The sequence below is a fragment of the Eumetopias jubatus genome, unplaced genomic scaffold (genome assembly GCF_037043125.1).
Source record: "Eumetopias jubatus isolate StellerSeaLion01/CBP00866 unplaced genomic scaffold, mEumJub1_p1.0 scaffold_6, whole genome shotgun sequence".
Lineage (NCBI taxonomy): Eukaryota > Metazoa > Chordata > Mammalia > Carnivora > Otariidae > Eumetopias > Eumetopias jubatus.
Window position 1 is genome coordinate 53,239,185 of NW_028274812.1, and position 22,294 is coordinate 53,261,478.

The following is a 22,294-nucleotide window of genomic DNA, read 5'->3' on the forward strand; positions in this document are numbered from 1 at the left end:
CTTTGGCTTAGATCATGATCCCAGGGTCTTGGGATCGAGCCCTGCATCGGGCTCCCTGCTCAGCGGGAAGCCTGCTTCTCCCTCTCCCTTCGCCTGCCACTTCCCCTGCTTGTGCGCTCTCTCTATGTCAAATAAATAAATAAAATCTTAAAAGAAAAGTAAATAGGATACTCAGATGTAATATCAAGTAGAAGTGGTATATGACTTACAGAAGTTTGGGAAATACTCATTTTGTGCTTAATAAAAGTATACTGACTATGTCTCCTCTCCCGTCTTTTTTGTGAGTTGCTTGTTAAATATGTGAATATGATTCTGCGATAAAGCAGTGCCTTCACGAACTTCCTGAAGTGTGTACTACATTTCGTTTTCTGCATGGCAGATGTCCTCCAGATTGCTGTTTTTCAGTTGGTGTCTTCCCCTTTTTTCACTGTGTCTCTTCTAAGCATTTACTCTCATTGCTCAAGTGTTTTAGTGCTTTAGTTGCTGTCTTCAGGTAATTTGAGAAGAACCGAAGATACCCAGAGGAAGTCAGATAGCTAAGATTGATTAATTGGTAGTTTTAATTTTAGTCCCTTTGTCCCCCCTCCCCCCTCAGTTTTCAGGTATTGTAATATTCTTAAGTTCATGATTTTTTTCTCACGTTACTGGAAATCTGACTCTTTATGTTGTATGGTCATTATCTAAAAAGTACAGAAGAAGAATATATGGCCTTTGGTTTTAACTCAATTATATGATCAAGCTATAGAATGCTTTTTAAGTAAAATGTCTTAAATAGTTGATGGTCCGTAAGACAAATGAAGGAGTAAAATAATTATGGGACCCAGAACTTTGAGATCTTGTAACTTGTATAAGTATAAATGGATTAGATAAATATAAGTTCTGGGTGATTGAAGTTCCCATTTTATGCATAGTTCTAGCAGCCTAAGTATAACTCAAGCAGCTTTTGGAATGTGTTTATAGGCTTTGAACTGCAAAGTTTTTTAGAATTTGCTTTGGCTCTTCAGGATATTTTCTCTTCCCTTATTTGCCCATTATAATAACAAGCTGGGTCATTCTTATTTCTTCATACCAGTTTCTAACTTAAAGGAAAGGAGGTGGTTAGTTTTGAGGAGTTAGACCAACTATTGAATTTTCTGGTTCATAGTTTCTGGTTTCTTTTGGATATAGTTGGGATTTGGCTTTTGGGTGTAAAACATATGTTTAAGCTACTTTATAACAAGTGGACAACATAGATGTTACTTTAAAGCTATTTTTTTTTAAATGTGTTTTTGTGTGTTCCTATGCATGAGTATGTAACTTAGTAACATAGTCAACTCAGGGTCATTCACCTATAATTTAATGAAAACATTCTCTAGATCAGGATGTAAAATCTGGGACCCCTGAAACTGTATACAGAATTTTTTTTTAAAGATTTTATTTATTGATTTGAGGGAGAATGAGAGAGAGAGAGAGCACGAGAGGGAAGAGGGTCAGAGGGAGAAGCAGACTCCCCGCTGAGCAGGGAGCCCGATGCAGGACTCGATCCCGGGACTCCAGGATCATGACCTGAGCCGAAGGCAGTCGCCCAACCAACTGAGCCACCCAGGCACCCTGTATACAGAATTTATGTGTATTTGTTAACTATGCATTTTTCCAGGGCCAGAAGGGTTAGAGATTTTATCAGATTTGTAATAGGATCTATGGCACAACCTCCCACCCGCAAAGTTAAGGGATATAATCATGTTTAGGAAACTTTATACGCCTTGAATTTTTAAAAATTATGTTAATATTACTGGTCTTGTTTAACCTTATTATATATGAATTATACTAAAATGTACATAACTTTTTTTTTTAAGATTTTTTATTTATTCATTTGAGAGAGAGAGCGAGAAAGCCAGCACAAGCAGGGAGAGAGGGAGAGGGAGAAGCAGACTCCCCGCTAAGCAGGGAGCCTGATGCGGGGCTCGATCCCAGGACCTAGAGATCATGACCTGAGCTGAAGGCAGACACTTAACCATCTGAGCCACCCAGGTGCCCCTAAAATTACATAACTTTTAAGTATTTTTTAAGTCTTAGGAATGGTATACTGAAGCACTAATAAGTAGCCAAAAATGTTCCTTTCTTACACTTTTAAAAAGTTTATGATAAAGTTCCTTTAATTTGATTGAGTATGGAGCATGGTGCTGCCTGTCACATACCAGTTGTACAAATCAGCTTAATGAATGAATTAATGGAATGGTAATCGACTGTGTATGCAGTTTGAAAAAATGAAGTGTTTCTATGATGTGAGCTATGCTTTATTTTGCAAAATCAAGGGCATTGTGTAGAGAACAAAGCAGTTTATTATGCTGCCATCATTAGAAAGGTAGAGCGGACAGATAATTATTTTTGGGAAAAGAATCTGATAAGAGGACAGAATATTGAGAAAAATAATAGCAAAACCCCTGGGTAAGTGGACAGTTGTACAGGGAAACCAGGCCAAAAATTTTTGAGAAATATCCCTCCCTTAGCAAAAAAGAGCCACCATAAGCACCATCCTTATGAACCTCTCTACAGTGCTTTTTGTTGGCTTCTGTATTTTACTGTGGACTTAGGTCAAATAGTATAAGTGGAGTTAAAGTTAAAAAGGGACTGAAGATGTCAATGTACTTGTTTTCATAAATGACCAAATTGATAAGTTTTAAAATATTTTCAGTTCCTGATGAACATAGGTGCAGAAATCCTCAGCAAAATATTACCAAGTCACATTCAACAATATATTAGAAGGATCATTCACCACAATCAAGTAGGATTTATTTTGAGGATGCAAGGATGTCTCAGTATTTGCGAAATCAGTCAGGGTGATACACCACGTTAATAGAACGAAGAATAAAAATCAGATGATCATCTCAATAGATTCAGAAAAAGTATTTTGCAAAATTCAACATCTGTTTTATGATAAAACTCTCCCTCAACTGTTAGAGTCTTAGAGGGAACATAGCTCAACATAATAAAGGTCATATATGAAAAACCCACAGCTAACATCATACTCAGTGGTGAAAAACTGAGCTAAGACAAGGATGTCCACTCTCACCACTTTTATTCAACATAGTACTGGAAGTGCTAGCCACAACAGTCAGACGAGAAAAATAAATAAAAGACATTCATATTGGTAAGGAAGAAGTTAAACTGTAACCTTTTGCAGATGGCATGAAAACCCTAAAGACCACCAAAAAACTTTTTAAAAGTAATAAATGAATTCAGTAAAGTTGCAGGGTACAAAATTAATACCTATTTTTATTTTAAAAATAAGTCATAGGAAATACGGTCAATGTTATTATAATAGCATTGTACAGTGAAAGATGGTAGCTACACTTGTGAGCATAGCATAACTTATAAACTTGTCAATCTCTATTTTGTACACCTGAAACTAATGTAATATTGTGTTAACTGTACTTCAATTAAAAAAAATTAGGGGGCACCTGGCTGGCTGAGTTGGTGTAGTGTGTAAGCCCCACGTTGGATGTAGAGCTTACTTAAAAAAATAATAAAAAATAGAAATTATGGTTTAGAGGAAAAAAATTTGAACTCATTGCAAATTTTTGCTAGTTTTTAAAGGTACTTCTGCATTTTCACTCTTAATGTGGAGCTTTGTTGAATAGAAAATTACATTGTATCCTATATGTGTATATTCTGGGAAGGTTAAAATTAGATTTGGATATAAACGTAATCTTTTGCCACTTAGTCTTCAAAAAATGCCTTTCTTATGATATTACTGGTCATTTTGTGTGTGTCTGCCTTGTCTGCTTAACAACACTGTAAAGTTTTTGAAGGAATTGAAATTTTCTTTTAGTATTTTTTTAACATCTATTTTGGGACCTGGAATAAAACCACTCTCATTTTGTGCCTTGAGCCATGTCCCAGATCAAGGGTAATATTTCTTTTTACGTGTTTAAAAAAATCACTCTGTCATTTTTATATTGCTGGGTTAGGAAGCTGTTGTTTTAGCAGGTATTTTCCTAGTCCTTCTGGCAGTTGGTTTAGGAGAAAATTGTGACCTCAGCAACAGTGCAAATGACCTTTTCTATAGCAATGGAATTTTACAGGTGTTCATTTTTTTCTTTGAGAATGTGGTACCAGTTTTGGGATTATTATTAATTTGTATTAAGTTTATAAATAGGTATATATTATTATTGAAGTATAAACAGTGCTCACTGAAGAAATTTTGGAAAATATATGAGGATATAAGAAGAAAGTCACCTATAATCCTCCCTGCCTTCTCAGAAAATGTAGTAACGTTTAAAGTTTTATCTTCCTGCTTGAACTGGCAAAACTTGAGAACCCATGGGCCAACCAGGAATTTCTATAAAGGCTCAGTAGTTCTCATTTGCTTTAATGTAGAACTCCTTGCTTTCCTCTCTTTTTTTCTGATTTCAGAGAGGCTTTTCTTGATTTTCTAAAATTAATATCTGTAAGAAATGAGTTGGTTAGTTAATAGAGTTTGTATATATGAGTACTTTTCAGATGTGCCTTTCTAATTTTGCAGTTTTGTTCTTTTAATGCTAGTTTAACTGATGAAGAGTCGCGGAAAAATTGGGAAGAGTTTGGAAATCCAGATGGCCCTCAAGGTGTGGTAAATAATAATTACAAATTACTGGTGATATGGTGTGGATCTATATATATGTGTGTGTGTGTGTATATATATATATAATGAAAATATTAATAGATTGAGAAGAATATTTTGATTTTCTTAGTTTGTTAATAGGAAAATTATAACCTCAAGGAGCTAAATAGATATGTAAATGAGCTCTCATTAGCTAATTTTTACTTTATTTTTCTTTCTAGCAACCAGTTTGAAAGATAGAACTTAGATTAGGTTGATGAGAAGTGTAATCACTGTAATTATTCATCATTTCCAGCTAGCACTTGATAAAAGTTGGATGAAAACAATCTGTTTTTCTTTACTGACTTTAAACATTTTCTTGTATATTCATAGTGTTTACATTACCCAGGACATATAAAAAAAGAATTTAGATTTAATAAGAAGGAATTCATGTACTTTGGTCAAGTTTCCCCCCCCTTCTGGAAAAATCCATTAACTTTTATGTAATGGGAACACACATAATATACTCTTTCTTAAAGCTTTTATTGGGCTAGGGGGAGTTGGGAGGCAGAATTTTGGGATATAACTAAATAATAAAACTGGAAGTTGAGATTCTTCAGAAATAACTCTTTCTGTTTTAGCCACAAGCTTTGGAATTGCCTTGCCAGCTTGGATAGTCGACCAGAAAAACTCAATTTTGGTGAGTGCATGTATGTAAGACACATTATAATGTGTTAGATACCAAAATACTGCAATGCCGTTTTTAACGTAACTGTGTATTGTGAAAACTTTTTACATAACGGAGAAAAGAATTGGTTCTTATTATTAGGTTGCTATTTGGGCAGTGTGTTCTAAATGTAGTTTAAAACCTTAAAGTTGTGATTTCTTTTGGAGGCGGTTTCAGGTCAGGTCTTACCATTGGTTTGGAGAACTATGGTTTTATATGGTATCCTAAGTAGTACTCAAAATTTAAATTATCCTTCATTTTACATTTATCCAAGCTAAATTAATGTTATAACATGTGCTAAATTAATGCTATATATATTCCATATGGTACTTAGGGAGGCAGTAGGATATCAGACTTTTTTTTTTTAAGATTTTATTTATCTGAGAGAGAGAGAGAGAGAGATGAGGGGCATACGGGAGGGAGAAAGAATCTGAAGCAGACTCCGCACTGAGTGTGGGACCCAACGTGGGGGCTCAGTCCCATGACTGTGAGAGCATGACCTGAGCCAAAACCAAGAGTTGGACACTCAACCAACTGAGCCACCCAGGCACCTCAGGATATCAGACTTTTAATCAGTGATAGATGCTGCAACTCTAAAATGTCAGGAATTATCTTAACCTATTGTTCAGGAATAGATGTTTCCCTATTTCACATTTCTTTTTTTTTTTTTAAAGATTTTATTTATTTATTTGATAGAAAGAGACACAATGAGAGAGGGAACACAAGCAGGCGGAGTGGGAGAGGGAGAAGCAGGCTTCCCGCTGAGCAGGGAGCCCGATGTGGGGCTCTATCCCAGGACCCTGGGATCATGACCTGGGCCGAAGGCAGACCCTTAACGACTGAGCCACCCAGGAATCCCTATTTCACATTTCTTAAAAATGATTAGGAGCTGTCTTTGAAGCAATAAAAAAGAAAATTCATATAGTCTGTCATTTGTTTTGAAAATGGCTGTTTAATGTTCTTTTATGGCTGATGAACATTATCTTCAGGGATATATGGTTTCGTATATAAGAGTGTCTGTCATGCTTAGGATTACTGTGGGAATACTGGAGAAGAGAGATAGTTAGCTACCTGATTTGGGATCAAGTAGTAGGAGAAAAATCTAAGACCAATAGATAGAAATTACTTGTAAACAGAACATTATGAAGTTGTTCCTTGATAAGGAACTAGGCTTCTATTATTTATTTCTAAGACACTAACTACTTGCGAAGGTGTGCATCTATAAGTACCTGACTGGATGGAAAATATCATTTATAAAGCTGTTTTGCCGGTGTTATCTACAGAGCAGATTAAAAGGTAATTTATTATAGTGGATAAAAGCGTAAATTTTTAGAGTTGAAATGCCTGGATTCCAATCCTGGCTCCACCACTTGCTAGTTGTGTGAGTTGGGACAAGTCATGTAACCTGTGTGTGCTGCAGGTTCTGTATTTGCAAAAGGAAAATAATAATGGTACCTTTCTCATAGAGTTTGAAAATAAGGTTTAAATGAAATAATACATGAGGAGTGCTTTTGATAGTGCCTCTCCCATGTAAACCTAAAAATAAGTGTTCCTGGTATTATAATTGACCTGTGAAAGGCATAATTATTTTCTTTTCAATTCTAGGTTTTACTTGTATATGGATTAGCATTCATGGTTATCCTTCCAGTTGTTGTAGTAAGTTCTAACTCTTTTTTTTAACAATTTTTGGAAAGGGAATTGGTGGCATGCTTTGGAATCTCCCTATAAGATTGCAATTTGTATTAGAATATAATCCATTGATCCTTGAATTTTAAGAATCTTAATTCAACTATACTTTAAAAGTAGGTGATATCATTTGAGTATGTTAAAGTATATCTCCTCCCAATACAAAAGTTACACAACTGAAATAATACAGGTGTATTTAGAGTTTAGAATATCTTCCTGCATCACCTCCCTCAACTTCGTTTCTTCGTTAGAGATAATCACTGATAAGTTTGGTGTTCTCCCTTTCAGATTTTTAAAAAAATGTTTATTTATTTATTTTTGAGGGGGAGGGATGGGGGGAGAGGGAGAGTAAGAATTTCAAGCAGACTCCCTGCTGAGCATGGAGCCCTGAGATCATGACCTGAGCCGAAATCAAGAGTCGGACGCTTAACCAACTGAGGCACCCAGGTGCCCCTTTCAGATATTTTTCTATGGATTGTATATACATACGCACTTTAAAAAAAAAATGTCGTCTTACTGTATGTATTGTTCTGTGACTTTTTTTGCTTCCTATATTGGGGGCACAACATACAGAGCAACCTCATTTTTAAAAACTATTGCATAACACCTCAATATGGAGATAACATAAAGTTTATGATTTTACTGTTTCTTTTGTGACTGGTGGTTTTCTTTCTGGTCTTATAGTTTCTCTGAGTCCCGTAGTGAGACTGATAATTAACCTGTCTTGCCTTCTTCATAGGTTTGTTGTGTGAGGATCCAGCTATATGGAATCATGTGAATGAAAGTAGTATATCAACTGTAAAATTGCTCCCGCACTTATTTATCAAATATTTATTAAATACAAACTGTCAGGAACCAGCTTGTTGCTTTTATAGCAATGGTTGTTTTGTTTCTGTTTTATCTTCAGCTTCTAACTGAACCATAAATGTTTTAATCATATATATGTAGTGGGGTAGGTTGGTGTTTAGGTGTTGGGCAGTATAAATACTTGCTAAATAATTTGAAATATGTAACAAAGCATTTTTCTAAAATTCAGGTATTGTTACTTGTTTTATGAACATTTAGAAAATTTGACCAGAAACATATTCTGCATCAAACCTAATATTTACTGTGGTTTTGATACTTTATTTATTTTTTAATTTTACTTGCATTTTAGGGCTCTTGGTGGTATCGCTCGATACGCTATAGTGGAGACCAGATTCTAATACGCACAACACAGATTTATACATATTTTGTTTATAAAACCCGAAATATGGATATGAAACGTAAGTAAATTTAAGTAGCTGTGATAATAGATTATTTTCCGAGTCATTTATGTGATATATATTCAACTGGAGACATTTCATTTCAGTTTTATATTCTGTTCATATAACTAAAGCTGGAGAAGAATGCTAACACCCTTTATCACATGTATTTTTTTTTTTTTAAGGATTTTATTTATTTATTTGACAGAGAGAGAGCACAAGCAGGGGGAGTGGCAGGCAGAGGCGGGGGGAAAGCAGGCTCCCCACAGAGCATGGGGAGCCTGATGTGGGACTCGATCCCAGGACCCGGGATCATGACCTGAGCCGAAGGCAGTCGCTTAACCAACTGAGCCACCCAGGCACCCACATGTATTGTATTTCTATTATTCCCATTTACTCAGCTATATATATATATTTTTTTTTTTTTCCCCTAGAAATTGTATGGTAAAGCTTCATGTGGGTTAATTTTGTAATAATACTAGCTAATATTTCTTGAGTGTTTGTTGTATACTAGGGATTATGTATGTGTTAACTCAATCTTTATTTTGCTCCCATAAGTAAGTTACTGTTTTTAAGCACATTTTATAGATGGAGAAACTGAGCTTAAGGATACTTACAGTAAGTGGTAGAGTTAGTATCAAACTCAGGCAGTCTGTTTCCCAAGCCCTAAATCAGTACGTTATACTGTATTAGTCTCAATAAAATAGGTAGAGGTCTTGGATGTGTTGAAAGAAAATTGTCAGAATATTTAATTCACAGATTCTTATTTCAGAATTTCTTTATGGAAAAAAAAAGTTCCATTTAAAATACTTTCTTTGATTCCATAAAGCTAACAGTATAAATTTTATCCTTGGAATACATAATGTTGCATTTCAGAATCACTGCTCTGCAGAACTTACAGACATATCATAGAAAAACCCTGCTTCCCCCCTCGGGAAAAAAAAAGGAAGATACAAGTTTTAAAAAGTTTTAGATTGTGCCTCACTGTAGAATACGTTTTTGTTCCAAAACCTAAATGGAGTTTTCTGTAGTTTGGATTTGGCCAGTTTTATTAATTTTTTTGGTAATGAGAAAGAGACTTCTCAGAATCATGTAACTGTGTGAACAGATCTTTTATTTTTGGAGTATTTTTGGAATGAGCAGATCATTTATTTCTGAGGAATAAGTGGTTGTTACTCTCCCTTTTACACACATATATCACTTTTCCTTATGTTGAATTGAGATATTAATACAGAAACCACCTTATGAAAGTGTTTCATGTTTATGGTGTGTTTTAGTGTGTTTTTTTGCATCAGTGGTCTTGATTTCTATTTTATTTCTGACAGTGACACTTAGCCTTACACAGTTCTATGAGAAAAACATTGTTAAGCTGCTGGTGGGCTTGGTTATACATCCTTGATTACTTTAGTGTTGGCATCATTTATTATATAGCTATTTTAGGAGTAGTTTCATGAAGCATTTGAGGGTAGTGATGGTAGTTAGTAGCTTACACATACTACTGTTCTTACTGTGTGTCAGGCACATTTGAAGAAACTGAAGCCCATAGAGAGGTGAAGAATATTGTCCTGGGTCATTTAGTTAGGGAGTGAAACTCTAGGGTCTATGTTCTTAACCTTTGTACTGTCCTGCTTTTTGTGAATACATTGCATGCATTTTTTGCTGGAAGGTGAGATTGATGACTGCAGTGCCAGTCATCAAACCTAAAACTCTTTTTAACTCATTGTTTCTCAGCCTTGTTTAACTATGGAACCCCTCTTTTTTCCACTTAAAAGTTATTAAGATCACGTGGGATACTTAATAATTGCTCTGTAGAAAGCTTTTGTGGAACACATGCTTAAGTCTAGAAACAGATGCTATTTAAACTGATTTTAATGCATCCAGTGCTTTGGGGCCCTTGATTTGATGTATATTTCTATTTACTTGTGATAGGTAATATTGTACATATTTTAAAAAGTGAAACGTTTCTTTTTTTATGGGAAAAATGAATACTTGTTAATGGAGTTTGGATGATTTTTAGCTTTCCATGCAAGTGGAAAATTGCCTCAGTGTAGGATTAATGAAGTATCACAGGAGAGGAAGTTAATAGGTGAGCAAATGTATTTATTTACCTTCATATCACTTTTGTTTTCTTAGGTCTTATCATGGTTTTGGCTGGAGCCTCTGAATTTGATCCTCAGTATAATAAAGATGCCACAAGCAGACCAACAGATAATATTCTAATACCTCAGGTTAGGCCTAGCTCCCAGATTCCTTGATATAAGCATTTAGGTATTAAAGTTAATGCTTTTTTAGGTATATATTTTTTAATAATTATTTTATTTACTCTAGCTAATCAGAGAAATTGGCAGCATTAATCTAAAGAAGAATGAGCCTCCACTTACCTGCCCCTATAGCCTGAAAGCCAGAGTTCTTTTACTATCTCATCTTGCTAGAATGAAAATTCCTGAGACCCTTGAAGAAGGTAGGATTCTAATATCTGCAGGGTTTTTTGTGTTTTTTTAATATTAGAGAGAGCACACGTGAGCTGGGGGAGGGGGAGGATGGGAGAAAGAATCTCAAGCAGACTTGGAGCTGAGGATGGAGCCTGGGGTGGGGCTTGATCTCACAAACCTGAGATCATGACCTGAGCTGAAACCAAGAGTCAGATGCTTAACTGACTGAGCCACCCAGGCACACCTCAGCAGGGTTTTAATAGTACAAAAGCAGTGGATTTAATTAGACCTCATGGTGCAGTGTTTTGGCCCTGTTCTTTTTTGCTCAATCAAATAATTGCTCAAGGACCTTTTAAAAAGAAAACTTTATGCTACATAATTCACAAATATTTTGAAAGTCTAAAGTCAGATACTTGGACAAATGTTAAAATTTAGTATTTCAAGGTGAGAGAAGACTCTGAGAAATGTTTATTCAGTTGCAGATTATATAGTAATTTCTAGTGAGTTTTTAAAAAAGATTTTGTAAGCTTTTTAAGCTTTTTGGGGGAAGAAAAAATGGATTTCACAACAAATATCTCAGTCAACCACCACTACTACCATCACCTCCAGCAGTAATTGCTGATAAAGGATTTAATTTTTATTGAAAGCTTCCTAAATTGCTTGAAGCCACCTCTCTATGTAAAAGAAAAGCAGTGGATTGGGACAGTGCTGTTTCCAGGGATGTCATGAATTTGAGTGTCATTTCTTCTTTACTTGCGTTACTTCATTTGAAGTTTTAAAAGAAAATTATTATACTTAGGGAATAAATGTTCTTTCTGAATGAAGCTCCTCTTCTTCTGTCCCTTTTTAAAGCCAATAATAAAATCAAATGCCTCCAAAAACAAGGCTAGCTGATGCTCAGTAATTGGTGATAAGATAGGATACTTATGATGGAATGAAAGATCACTATTTAGGCATTTTGTTGGAGTTGCAAATTAACCAGTAATTCTGATTTTTCTAATATTCTGTACAGATATGAAACCATCTCCATTTTTTACCAATTAAGTAACAGGGAACAAATATTTTTTTAGGTTGAGTACTAACCCCATTGGATGATCTTAATAGTTAACCATTACATGCAGTAAAAATGAGTCTGTCTCCTTCCTCTTCCTCCCCCCCTTCTCTTTCTGCATTGAGTTAAGATTTATTCTCAATCTTAGTCTTTGGACTTATTCATAGTTATAGAAACTTAGGTGCACAAGAAGAAGATTCTTAAGGTTCTTAAATATAGTAAGATTAGAATTAAGTTTAAGACTATTCTTCCAAAAAAGGGAGTTAACTTATGAAGCACAACACCATAATATTAAAAATTTGCCTTTGAAACATCTAATCTGATCTAGGGTTTTCTGACTGATTTTTGACAGTGATGCTTAGGAGAAACTGTTGTGTTCAACCTTTAAAATTCTGAGGTCATCTGAAATATTTATGGGACAACTTGAATTTAGTATTAGTCTTGGACTATAGATGATAGAGATGTTTCAACTATAAAAGTGGAATGATTTGTTTCAGGTTTTCTGTTGTTTTGCAGATCAGCAATTTATGTTGAAAAAATGCCCTGCCCTACTTCAAGAAATGGTTAATGTAATCTGCCAGCTAATAATAATGGCCCGGAGCCGTGAAGGTGAGGTGGAAATGTAATTAATTATGTTGTACTTTTTCTTGCAAGCTCCTGGAGATTATACTTACGGTTTTAGGATTTTTGAGTACCTACAGTAATTCTGCCTATGTATTATATAAGTTGAATCAGCTTTCCCACTTTTATTCATGGTTTTTCTTACTTCTTTCCCGTATGTTCCATTATGTAAAGTCTTTATCACAATTCATGTTTTTGAATTTATTTATTGTTTTATTGTTTGTTGTCACTTATTGTTAAGATTTAAGATACCTTTTCCTTCCTTTGAATATTTTTAGAGTTAGGTTATTCTGTATTTTAACAATGAGTTTGAAATAATTAAGTGATGTAATAATGACTCATTTGACATGTAGTGTTTTTTGCATGAAGGGAAAGAAAAAAGAATGAGAGAGTTTGTGGTCAGTAATGGAAAGGGAGACCCTTAAAGGAGATAATGGTCATGGTTTGTTGTTATGGCTGATACCAGTTCTTGGCATGGTATCAGTATGTTATTGATACTGATAATTTACTGTTTTGGGAGGTGATGCAAAGAATTTTTCTGTTAAACCAATGTTTGTTGCTGGATAAAGGCTGTTGCATTTGAACATGTTTGTATATTTTTGGTATCTTATAACTTCTTTAAATTTTAGGTAGTTAACATACAGTGCAACATTGGTTTCTGGAGTAGAATTCAGTGATTTATCACTTACATACAACACCCAGTGCTCATCACAACAAGTGCTCTCTTTAATAACCATCACCATTTAGCCTGTCCCCCACCCACCTTGCTCCATCAACCCTGTTTGTTCTCTATCATTAAGAGTTTCTTATGGCTTCTCTCTCCTTTTTTTTCTTTTCTCCCCTTCCCATATGTTCATCTGTTTTATTTCTTAAAATTCTGCATATGAATGAGATCATGTATTTATCTTTCTCTGACTTATTTCACTTAGCATAATATACTCTGGCTCTGTTCACATCGTTGCAAATGGCAAGAGTTCATGCTTTTTGATAGCTGAGTAATATTCCATTTTGTATATGTACACCACATCTTCTTTACCCATTCATTGGTTGATGGACATTTGGGCTCTCTCTATAGTTTGGGTATTGTTGATAATACTGTTGTAAACATCAGGGTTCATGTATCCCTTCGAATCTCTGTTTTTGTATCCTTTGGGTAGATACATAGTAGTGCAATTGCTGGGTCATAGGGTAGTTCTAGTTTTAACTTTTTGAGGAACCTCCCTACGGGATTTTACAACTTTTATTTTATTTTATTTTTTTTAAGATTTTATTTATTTATTTGACAGAGATAGAGAGAGAGAGCACAAGCAGGCAGAGAGGCAGGCAGAGGGAGAGGGAGAAGCAGGCTCTCCACCGAGCAGGGAGCTCGATGCGGGACTCGATCCTGGGACTCCAGGATCATGACCTGAGCCGAAGGCAGTCGCTTAACCAACTGAGCCACCCAGGCACCCGGATTTTACAACTTTTAAAGGAAAATCAACACTATGATCTTAAAATTTGAGGTGTTAACGATATTCATATGAGTCATGTTTTCGTGATGAGTTGTGTACTCCAGAACACATAAAAAGTCCAGCCTTGTTTTTTCTTTTATTCCTGTTCTTTCTAAGAAAGGGAGTTTCGTGCTCCAACTTTGGCATCCCTAGAAAACTGCATGAAGCTGTCCCAGATGGCTGTGCAGGGCCTTCAGCAGTTTAAGTCTCCCCTTCTGCAGCTCCCTCACATTGAAGAGGACAATCTTAGGAGGGTTTCTAATCATAAAAAGGTAATTCTTTGCCACTTTAAAATCAGCTTTAAACAGTATGTCATGTTACTTAAAGGTAGCACGAATGAAAAGTGTTCTAGAAGTGTTTGCTATGACTTTCTTAGATTTAGAATGTCTTAAATACTCTACAACTATTCCTAGAGTGGTTCTGTTAGCATTTTCTTGCTTAGGGAGGTGTCTTATAAATTTACCTACTGTAAGTGATTTTACTACTTTGGAGGTCAGTGCATTTTAGTAATTAAGACTTTGTTCTTTATATTATGTTACCAGAAATAAATGTACAGAGTAAAAATGCACTGAATGCTTTCCAGTCATTTCATGCCTGGCTTTTAAGGTTGGGCATGGTTTATTGGTTGAATAGGAACAAAAAAAATTAAGTTTTCAAAACATAAGTAGATCAAATAAAGATGCTTCTAATTTAGATAATGCAATCTATTGTAAAGATCTGCTAATGAATCTTAAGATATGGCAAAAATGTGTATAAATGAAAAAACTTGAGGAAATATAAGAAAAATTATAATTCTGATAGGAGATTTTAAACATTATTTTGCATACATTAGACAAAGCGGGCAGAAGATAGACATTGGATTTGATAGTATATTAAGGTAGAACTAATGTGTATTAGAGATTCCCATATGAGTTCTCTGTCCTTTCACGTAATCGTATTGCCCTTATAAATTTGTTCACATTTTGAATTGAAAACTGTGTAATCAAAAAGTGGACATTCCACATTCCTCATGATCTAAGCCCTGTCTGTGAAAGTAAATATTAATAACTAGTACCAAATGCCTGGAAATGAACACTCTCCTAAGTATCCCTTTAGCCTAGATGGATATTACTGCAATAACAGCTATATTTAGAAAATAACAAAAATGAGAGTATTGTGTAGTAAAACCTTAAGGATGCAGTTGTACTTGGAGATAAATTCATACTCTTAAAGGTTTTTATCATTAAAATTGAAAATATGGGTCAGCAAACTGAGCATATCAAATGGTAGTTGTTCTTGATTGGGTCAAGAGTCTATGAATATTACTGTTTTTTTTTCCTCCTAACTTTATTTTTTCTAAATTTAAAAAATTACCCTGTATTAACTTTGTAATTAAAAAAAAAATCCTAAATTTGAATTTCTTTGGATAAAAGGCCATGAAATGCTATAAAGTTGTATTTTTTGCTTTGAAATGTGTATGCAGATCTTCCTCAGCTTACAGTGGGGTTACATCCTCATAAAGCCATCGATCGTAAGTTGAAAATATCCTAAGTCAAAAATGCATTTAATACACCTAGCCTACCAAACATCATAGCTTAGCCTAGCCTACCTTAAACATGCGCAGAACACTTATATTAACCTACAGTTGGGCAAAATCATCTAACACAAGCCTGTTTTGTAATAAAGCGTTGAATACCTGTCTCTTGTAATTTATTGAATACTGTACTGAAAGTGAAAAACAGAATGTATGGGTACAGAATGGTTGTAAGTGTATGGATTGTTTACTCTTGTGATTGCGTGGCTGATGGGAGCTAGGGAGCTACAGTTTGCTGCTGCTCCCCAGCATAATGATAGTATTGTATCAAATATCATTAGTCCTGGAAAAGATAAAAATTCAGAGTATGGTTTCTGCTGAATGCATTGCTTTTGCAGCACTGTAAAGTTGAAAAATTGTAAGTAGAACCATTGTAAGTTTGGGACCCAGTATAATCTTAGCATTTTTCTAAAAGTTACTGGATTTTGTTTTAGTGAAACATGCTAATTTTCTTTTTGTGAAAAATTCTATGACTTTGGGATTTATTTTCTTTCTCTCTCTCTCTCTCTCTTAAAATTCAGTACAAAATTAAGACTATTCAGGATTTGGTGAGTTTAAAAGAATCAGATCGTCACAATCTACTGCACTTCCTTGAAGATGAAAAATATGAAGAGGTTATGGCTGTCCTTGGGAGTTTCCCATATGTGACTATGGATATAAAATCACAGGGTAAGTGGGAGGTTTCCCTGTTGAACATTTTTTCTCTTTTTGATAAATTGGCTTTTGTTTATGTGGCTTAAGGTTCTCAAAACATTTGATATCATAATGTGTAGTTAGACTTTCCAGAACTGTAGTTTGTCAGATTGGCTGTGATGGAATATGATACATGCTTAATAATATATTTTTTTAAGATTTTATTTATTTACTTGACAGAGAGATAGGGAGAGAGGGAACATAAGCAGGGGGAGTGGGAGAGGGAGAAGCAGGCCTCCCGCAGAGCAGGGAGTCCAGTGCGGGGCTCGATCCCAGGATCCCGGGATCACGACCTGAGCCGAAGGCAGACGCTTAACGACTGAGCCACCCAGGTGCCCCCATGCTTAATAATTTTGAGAATACTGATAGAATCCCATAGAATCTTACTTTTATTATCCTCAGAATGGGATTAAGCTTGAGGACTCTCTGTTCTGTAGTTCAAGTTTTAGGAATATCTTAACTTTTCAAAGATTGAAAGATTTTCAGATGTACTGAAAGATACTTGAAGTATATATTGTTAGTGTAAAAGAAATAGCTGTTTAGTTCTAAAATTGAGTTTAAAAAGTCCAATTTACTTTAGTAAGCCTTGGAAATTACCATGTTAGAACATGCCACATTTCATGTTGTTTTTCTCAACCTGTCTCTATCTTTATGTCCACTGGGGTGAAAAAATAAATTTTTCTACCTACACAATTGTCCTGTGAGTGTCCATTTTAACAACTGAATAATAGTATCATACAGTGGTTACAGAATTAGAGATTATCTGCCCATTCCTTCATTGTGACAGTATTCTGAGTTTTGACATTTACTAAGTTCCTGTTGTGAGAACATTCTTGTGGGACCAAGAATACAAGGATGTGTTAGGAATGGTATCTGTCTTTAAAGAGTTTATAGTCTAGTTGAGGAAGTAGGACATAAACATAGGATTAAAAACAAGGAAACATAGGCAAGTGTTAAGTGAATGACACAGACATTGTGCCATTGCTTCATTCAACAACTATTGAGTGCCACCCATTTTATTGGGTGTGGTAAGCAGTGGTAAGCAGTGGTAAGACAAAGCTTCTGCCTTATTGAGTTTGCATTCTAATGGAATTGAAAAGAGATAAATGGCTCTCAAAGACTTGGTGTTTGAGAGGTAAGGTAAACTGCAGTCTGGTTTCAATTTGGCTGGAGTATAGGATACATGTAATGAACACTGGGACTGCTTTGGTGGGGAGTTTGGATTTCCTTGTGATCTCACTGGGAAACTTCATGATGTATTTCATTCCATAGTATCTTGTATAGACAATTTATTATATTTTCACAGTGCTATCCAAATGTGTAATATGAGTAATATAGTTAAAGGAGGGAGCGTAGAAGAATTTTAGAAGCAGGAAAGGAGCATCTGCCTGATCCAGTGCTGGAGATGGTGGATCTCTTTCCCATATTGCTTAGAGGCTGTACAGAATCTCCTGTAGACTTCAGATTGAAGAAAGGATATTGTATCCTTCTTTTTTAATAATAATAATTTTTCTTTTTTAGAGCGCGAGGCAGGGGGCGGGGGTGATGTGGGGAGGGGGGGAGGTGGGGAGGGGGAAAGGGAGAGAGAATCTTAAGGGGCCCCATACCCAGCGTGGAGCCCGATGCAGGGCTTGATCTCCATACCCTGAGATTGTGACCTGAGCCGAGATCAAGAGTCGGATGCTTAACCGACTGAGCCACCCAGGTGCCCCAGGATATTGTATCCTTCTCGTTGCCCAGCTGTTGCACCTCAAAGCCTGTAATGGAGGAGAAAGTAGTTAAGAGTTTGGTGGAGGCCGTTCTTTTCCCACTGGTGTTGTGTTAATGTAGGCCAGAACAGAGTATGCTAATCTAAATCTGTGTGAAATAAACATAACAAACTTAGAAAAATCTTAGGCAGAAATACATAGTGAAGAAAACTCTTACAGATAAAATTTGGAGGAAAAATGAATTTGAATAAGATATGTTTGATAAGTTATTTCATTTATTAATTTTAACATTAATGTTTATTAATTTTAATGTTAAGTTTATTTTATTAGCTTTTGGCAATATGTAGCAAATGTGGTTTTAAAAAAGAAGGTGCTTTTTACTATAAACAAAACTTCGAAGTTCTTGCCTTAAGAAATAAATGTAATGTGACTTAGAATACTAGTTCTAATTATTTTATTTCTGACAGGCAGACTGGCATTGATCATATAGGTAAAATCTCGTGAATACAAGGTTTGTACAATTTAATAGAGTGACAGATTTTTATATCACTATGAAAGAAAGCTGTGGTAGAGTAGGCCTCACATTATACTTTGTTTTAAAAGACCAGGGTTTGAAACTTGGCAGTGCCAATATAGCCATTATGTGACCTCAGGCATTTTACTTTAGTTTTGAACCTCACTTTCTTCTAAGTGGAAATAGTCTTCAGAGAGCTATTTTAAAGATTAAATGAGTGCATTGTTGAAGGCATCTGGTGGAGTGTTTTATATAGAGTAGACAGTCAAAATATTTTTTATTAAGTTTAAAATATATTTGAAATACTGAAGTACCAAATTGAATTTTACCATTTACTCTGATTTTTTACTCTCATCTTTGTAGTATTGGATGATGAAGATAGCAACAACATCACAGTAGGATCCCTAGTTACAGTGTTGGTTAAATTGACAAGGCAAACAATGGCAGTAAGTAATCTCTTTTTATTTTTATGCTTTAAGAGTTATGTGTTAAAAAAAAGAGTTATGTATTAAGGGGTGAAGGGGAAAAGGAGGTCCAGACTTCTGATGATGGAATAAGTCATGGGATTCAAAGTATAGCACGGAATATAATTAAGGATATTGTGACAGTGTTGTATGGTTACATAGCATAACAGAGAGAGTTGTTGAATCACCATGTTGTACACCTGAAATTAATATAGTGTGAACTATACTTCATTGAAAGAAAAGGAAAAAGTTATGTGTCAGAGTTCTTACATTTATTTTCTCATTTTAAGTCACATATTCTCAAAGTCAAAACTATTATAGTAGTAAAATCTAATTTTGCGAGTCCTATTTAGCTGTTTTTTTTTTAAGATTTTATTTATTAGAGAGAGAGAGACAGCGAGAGAGGGAACACAAGCAGGGGGAGTGGGAGAGGGAGAAGCAGGCTTCCCGCCAAGCAGGGAGCCCGATGTGGGGTTCAGTCCCAGGACCCTGGGATCATGATCTGAGCTGAAGTCAGTCGCTTAACCAGCTGAGCCGCCCAGGCAGTCTATTTAGCTGTTTTGATATTTTAAATTAATATTCATAGTTTTCCCCTTAGTTTTTACATACAGAAAACCCTTGGAAAATAGATTAATTCTTCCTGTGATGATTTGTTAATTCCCTGTAAAAACATTATAATAATAAGGTAATGTGAGTTTAGTATTTAAACTCTACTATACAAAGATTAATTATTGATTGTTGTGAATTTCATTACCTGTTCCTTCTTGGTCAATTCTGATTTTACTCTTAATTTTTTAAATTATAGTGAAAATATTTTTTTTCTAATTATGTGAAAAATTAATGCTGTCTGGGAAAAAACTTCAGGCATTGCAGAAAAGTATAGGAAGGGATTAAAATCACCTAAAGTCCCGCCACTCTGAGATTATTGATTTTGAAGCTCATCGCTTTAGATACCCTAATGCATGAATACCTGTGGGGTTAAACGGTGTTTTCATGATCATGGATTCCTTCTCTCACCCACCTCCCTCAGGAAACCCCTTGTCAGTCCCAGGCGACCAGAATTTAGTCTTGTGTGTATCCTTTCATATCTTTCTCCATGCTCGTATTTACTGCCTGGGCCTTTACACTGTATATATATATATATATACACCCTGGTACTTTCCTCATTCTCTTTGATTAAATTCAATCACATTGTATATGTTTCCTGTATATCTTGTTTTTCTTAGTTTCTATTACATATTTGTGTTACTTCCCAAGTCAGCTATTATCTCTCAAGTTAGAATTATAGTTGTAACTTGTTTTTAATTGTACTATTTTTAACTCTGCATATTCAACTAGTGGAAGATTTTAGCCTGTTCTACTCTGGGGCCTCTGAATATCTGCAGGAAACATACTCTGCGTTTAAACCCCATCTCTAAAACCTCTGGTCAGAAAAGCATACTTTGTAGTAGGATATATCAAATCAAAGATGTTGATTTTATGGTAGCAAGTGATAAGGAAGCATTTGTGTCATGGACTCTGGATGAGAAGTGCCCCCCAGGAGAAGAGGAAACTTCAAAGCCAGTGGCTAGGATTGGGCATAGAATCCAAATTTATATTACCTACATGCTTCGGAATTCCCAGCCTGAAAAATGAGTAAAAATTGGCCTTGAGGTCTTGACACTTCTGGGATAATTGGTAGGGGAAAAAAAGCAAAATTGCCCTGGAGGAAGGGAAAGAATCAAATATTTATCTTCAAGTTCTTGTATGAACCGAACCTCAGAGTAATTAAGTATTAAAACCCAGCTAATAAATGAAGAAATGAAGCAGAGATGGTAGAATTAGACTAGGGATTGGCAAACTTTTTCTCTAAAGGTCTAATTAGTAAATTTTTAGGTTTTATGGGCCACATGGTTTCTGTAGCAAGTACTGAATTCACAAATGGGCATGGTTGAGTTCCAATAAAACTTTATTTGAAAACCAGGCAATGGGCCATAGTTTGTGGACCCCTGAATTAGGCTAGCAGTTTAAAGCCTGAGTTATCATTGTTTTTACTTGTTAGCTTTAGTAATTCCGGGGAGTTTATTAAACACAACCAACATCACTTACTATCTTCTAGTATAGATTCTCACTGAAACCTTACTGGAATTTAAATCCTAACTTTATGCCTTCTATTCTGATCCTAAGTGGATTATATGGTGGATATGTCTTTAAATTTTATGGATTTTCTCGGTGCTCCACCCCTTAGGCATTTTATTTACTTATATATGTAATTAATTTTAAAAAAATTAAAAAAAATTTGTTTTTCTTACTTAAACTGTACCCCCAATATGGGGCTTGAACTCACAACCCTGAGATCAAGAGTCTCACACTCTACTGACTGAGCCAGCCATGTGCCCTTCCATAGTTATTTTAAACTATGAAATACTTTTTTTTAAAGATTTTATTTATTTATTTGAGAGAGAGAGAATTAGAGAGAGCACGAGAGGGAAGAGGGTCAGAGGGAGAAGCAGACTCCCTGCTGAGCAGGGAGCCCGATGTGGGACTCGATCCTGGGATTCCAGGATCATGACCTGAGCCGAAGGCAGTCGCTTAACCAACTGAGCCACCCAGGCGCCCTAAACTATGAAATATTCTTGACTTTATAATGAGTTTATATATCTTAAGTCATTGCATTTGTACTTTTCAAAATGTATTCAAGACAGATGTGAGATATTTCAGAAGGTAACTTTTGAAGTATCATTTAGTAATCGCTGAATTTGCACACATCATTTAGTAATTGCTGAAAGTCTGCTGTTCTTCCTCCCTCCACCAATTGTCATCAGTTAAAAAACTTATTGGTCATCGATTTTGAAAGGTTGCTTTATCTGAAAAATAAACATAGGTTGATAGACTTTATATTTTTCTTCTCTCTGCCTCTAGGAAGTATTTGAAAAGGAACAGTCGATCTGTGCTGCAGAGGAACAGCCAGCAGAAGATGGGGTAAAACTTGATTTTTCTTACTTATCTTTCCTGGTGAAGGAAGTGTTTTCTTCTGTTCTCTGATTGATTTATATTGTTGTGGGAGAGTAATTCAGTTTGTGAAAGCATTTAGTTTAGCCATTTTCATCTAAAAATTATTCTGACTCCCAAATGAGACTGTTGCTATAACTTCTGAGTGTGTGTGTGTGTTGTTATTTATAGCAGGGTGATACTAATAAGAACAGGACAAAAGGAGGATGGCAGCAGAAGAGCAAAGGACCCAAGAAAACTGCTAAATCAAAAAAAAAGAAACCTTTAAAAAAAAAACCTACACCTGTGCCCTTACCACAATCAAAGCAACAGAAACAAAAGCAGGCAAATGGAGTTGTTGGGAGTGTAAGTTTATTACTGTTATTATCACTATCTTTATTGAATTATAACATACACTAAAATGTTCCCATCCTATGTGTAGCTCCTGAAATTTTATGTATGTATGTACCCATGGTACCCAGATTAAGATAGAAAACCTTAGCACCCTAGAGAGCTCACTTGTGTCCCTTCTTAGTCAGTGACCCCCTCCATCTCCCTC

The 22,294-nt window shown here is 35.4% G+C and overlaps 1 protein-coding gene across 1 annotated transcript in view; it reads left to right on the forward strand.

Annotated features, from left to right (window-relative positions):
- Window positions 1–22,294, forward strand: part of SEC63 (SEC63 protein translocation regulator) — a 70,571-nt gene that overhangs the window by 22,486 nt on the left and 25,791 nt on the right. The window contains exons 5-16 of the mRNA XM_028104140.2: window positions 4,525–4,586; window positions 5,203–5,261; window positions 6,894–6,944; window positions 8,131–8,239; window positions 10,352–10,446; window positions 10,547–10,679; window positions 12,218–12,310; window positions 13,930–14,084; window positions 15,907–16,054; window positions 18,665–18,747; window positions 21,667–21,726; window positions 21,928–22,101. Of these exons, the coding sequence (XP_027959941.1) occupies window positions 4,525–4,586; window positions 5,203–5,261; window positions 6,894–6,944; window positions 8,131–8,239; window positions 10,352–10,446; window positions 10,547–10,679; window positions 12,218–12,310; window positions 13,930–14,084; window positions 15,907–16,054; window positions 18,665–18,747; window positions 21,667–21,726; window positions 21,928–22,101 (1,222 nt within the window). The remainder of the gene's footprint in view (window positions 1–4,524; window positions 4,587–5,202; window positions 5,262–6,893; window positions 6,945–8,130; window positions 8,240–10,351; window positions 10,447–10,546; window positions 10,680–12,217; window positions 12,311–13,929; window positions 14,085–15,906; window positions 16,055–18,664; window positions 18,748–21,666; window positions 21,727–21,927; window positions 22,102–22,294) is intronic.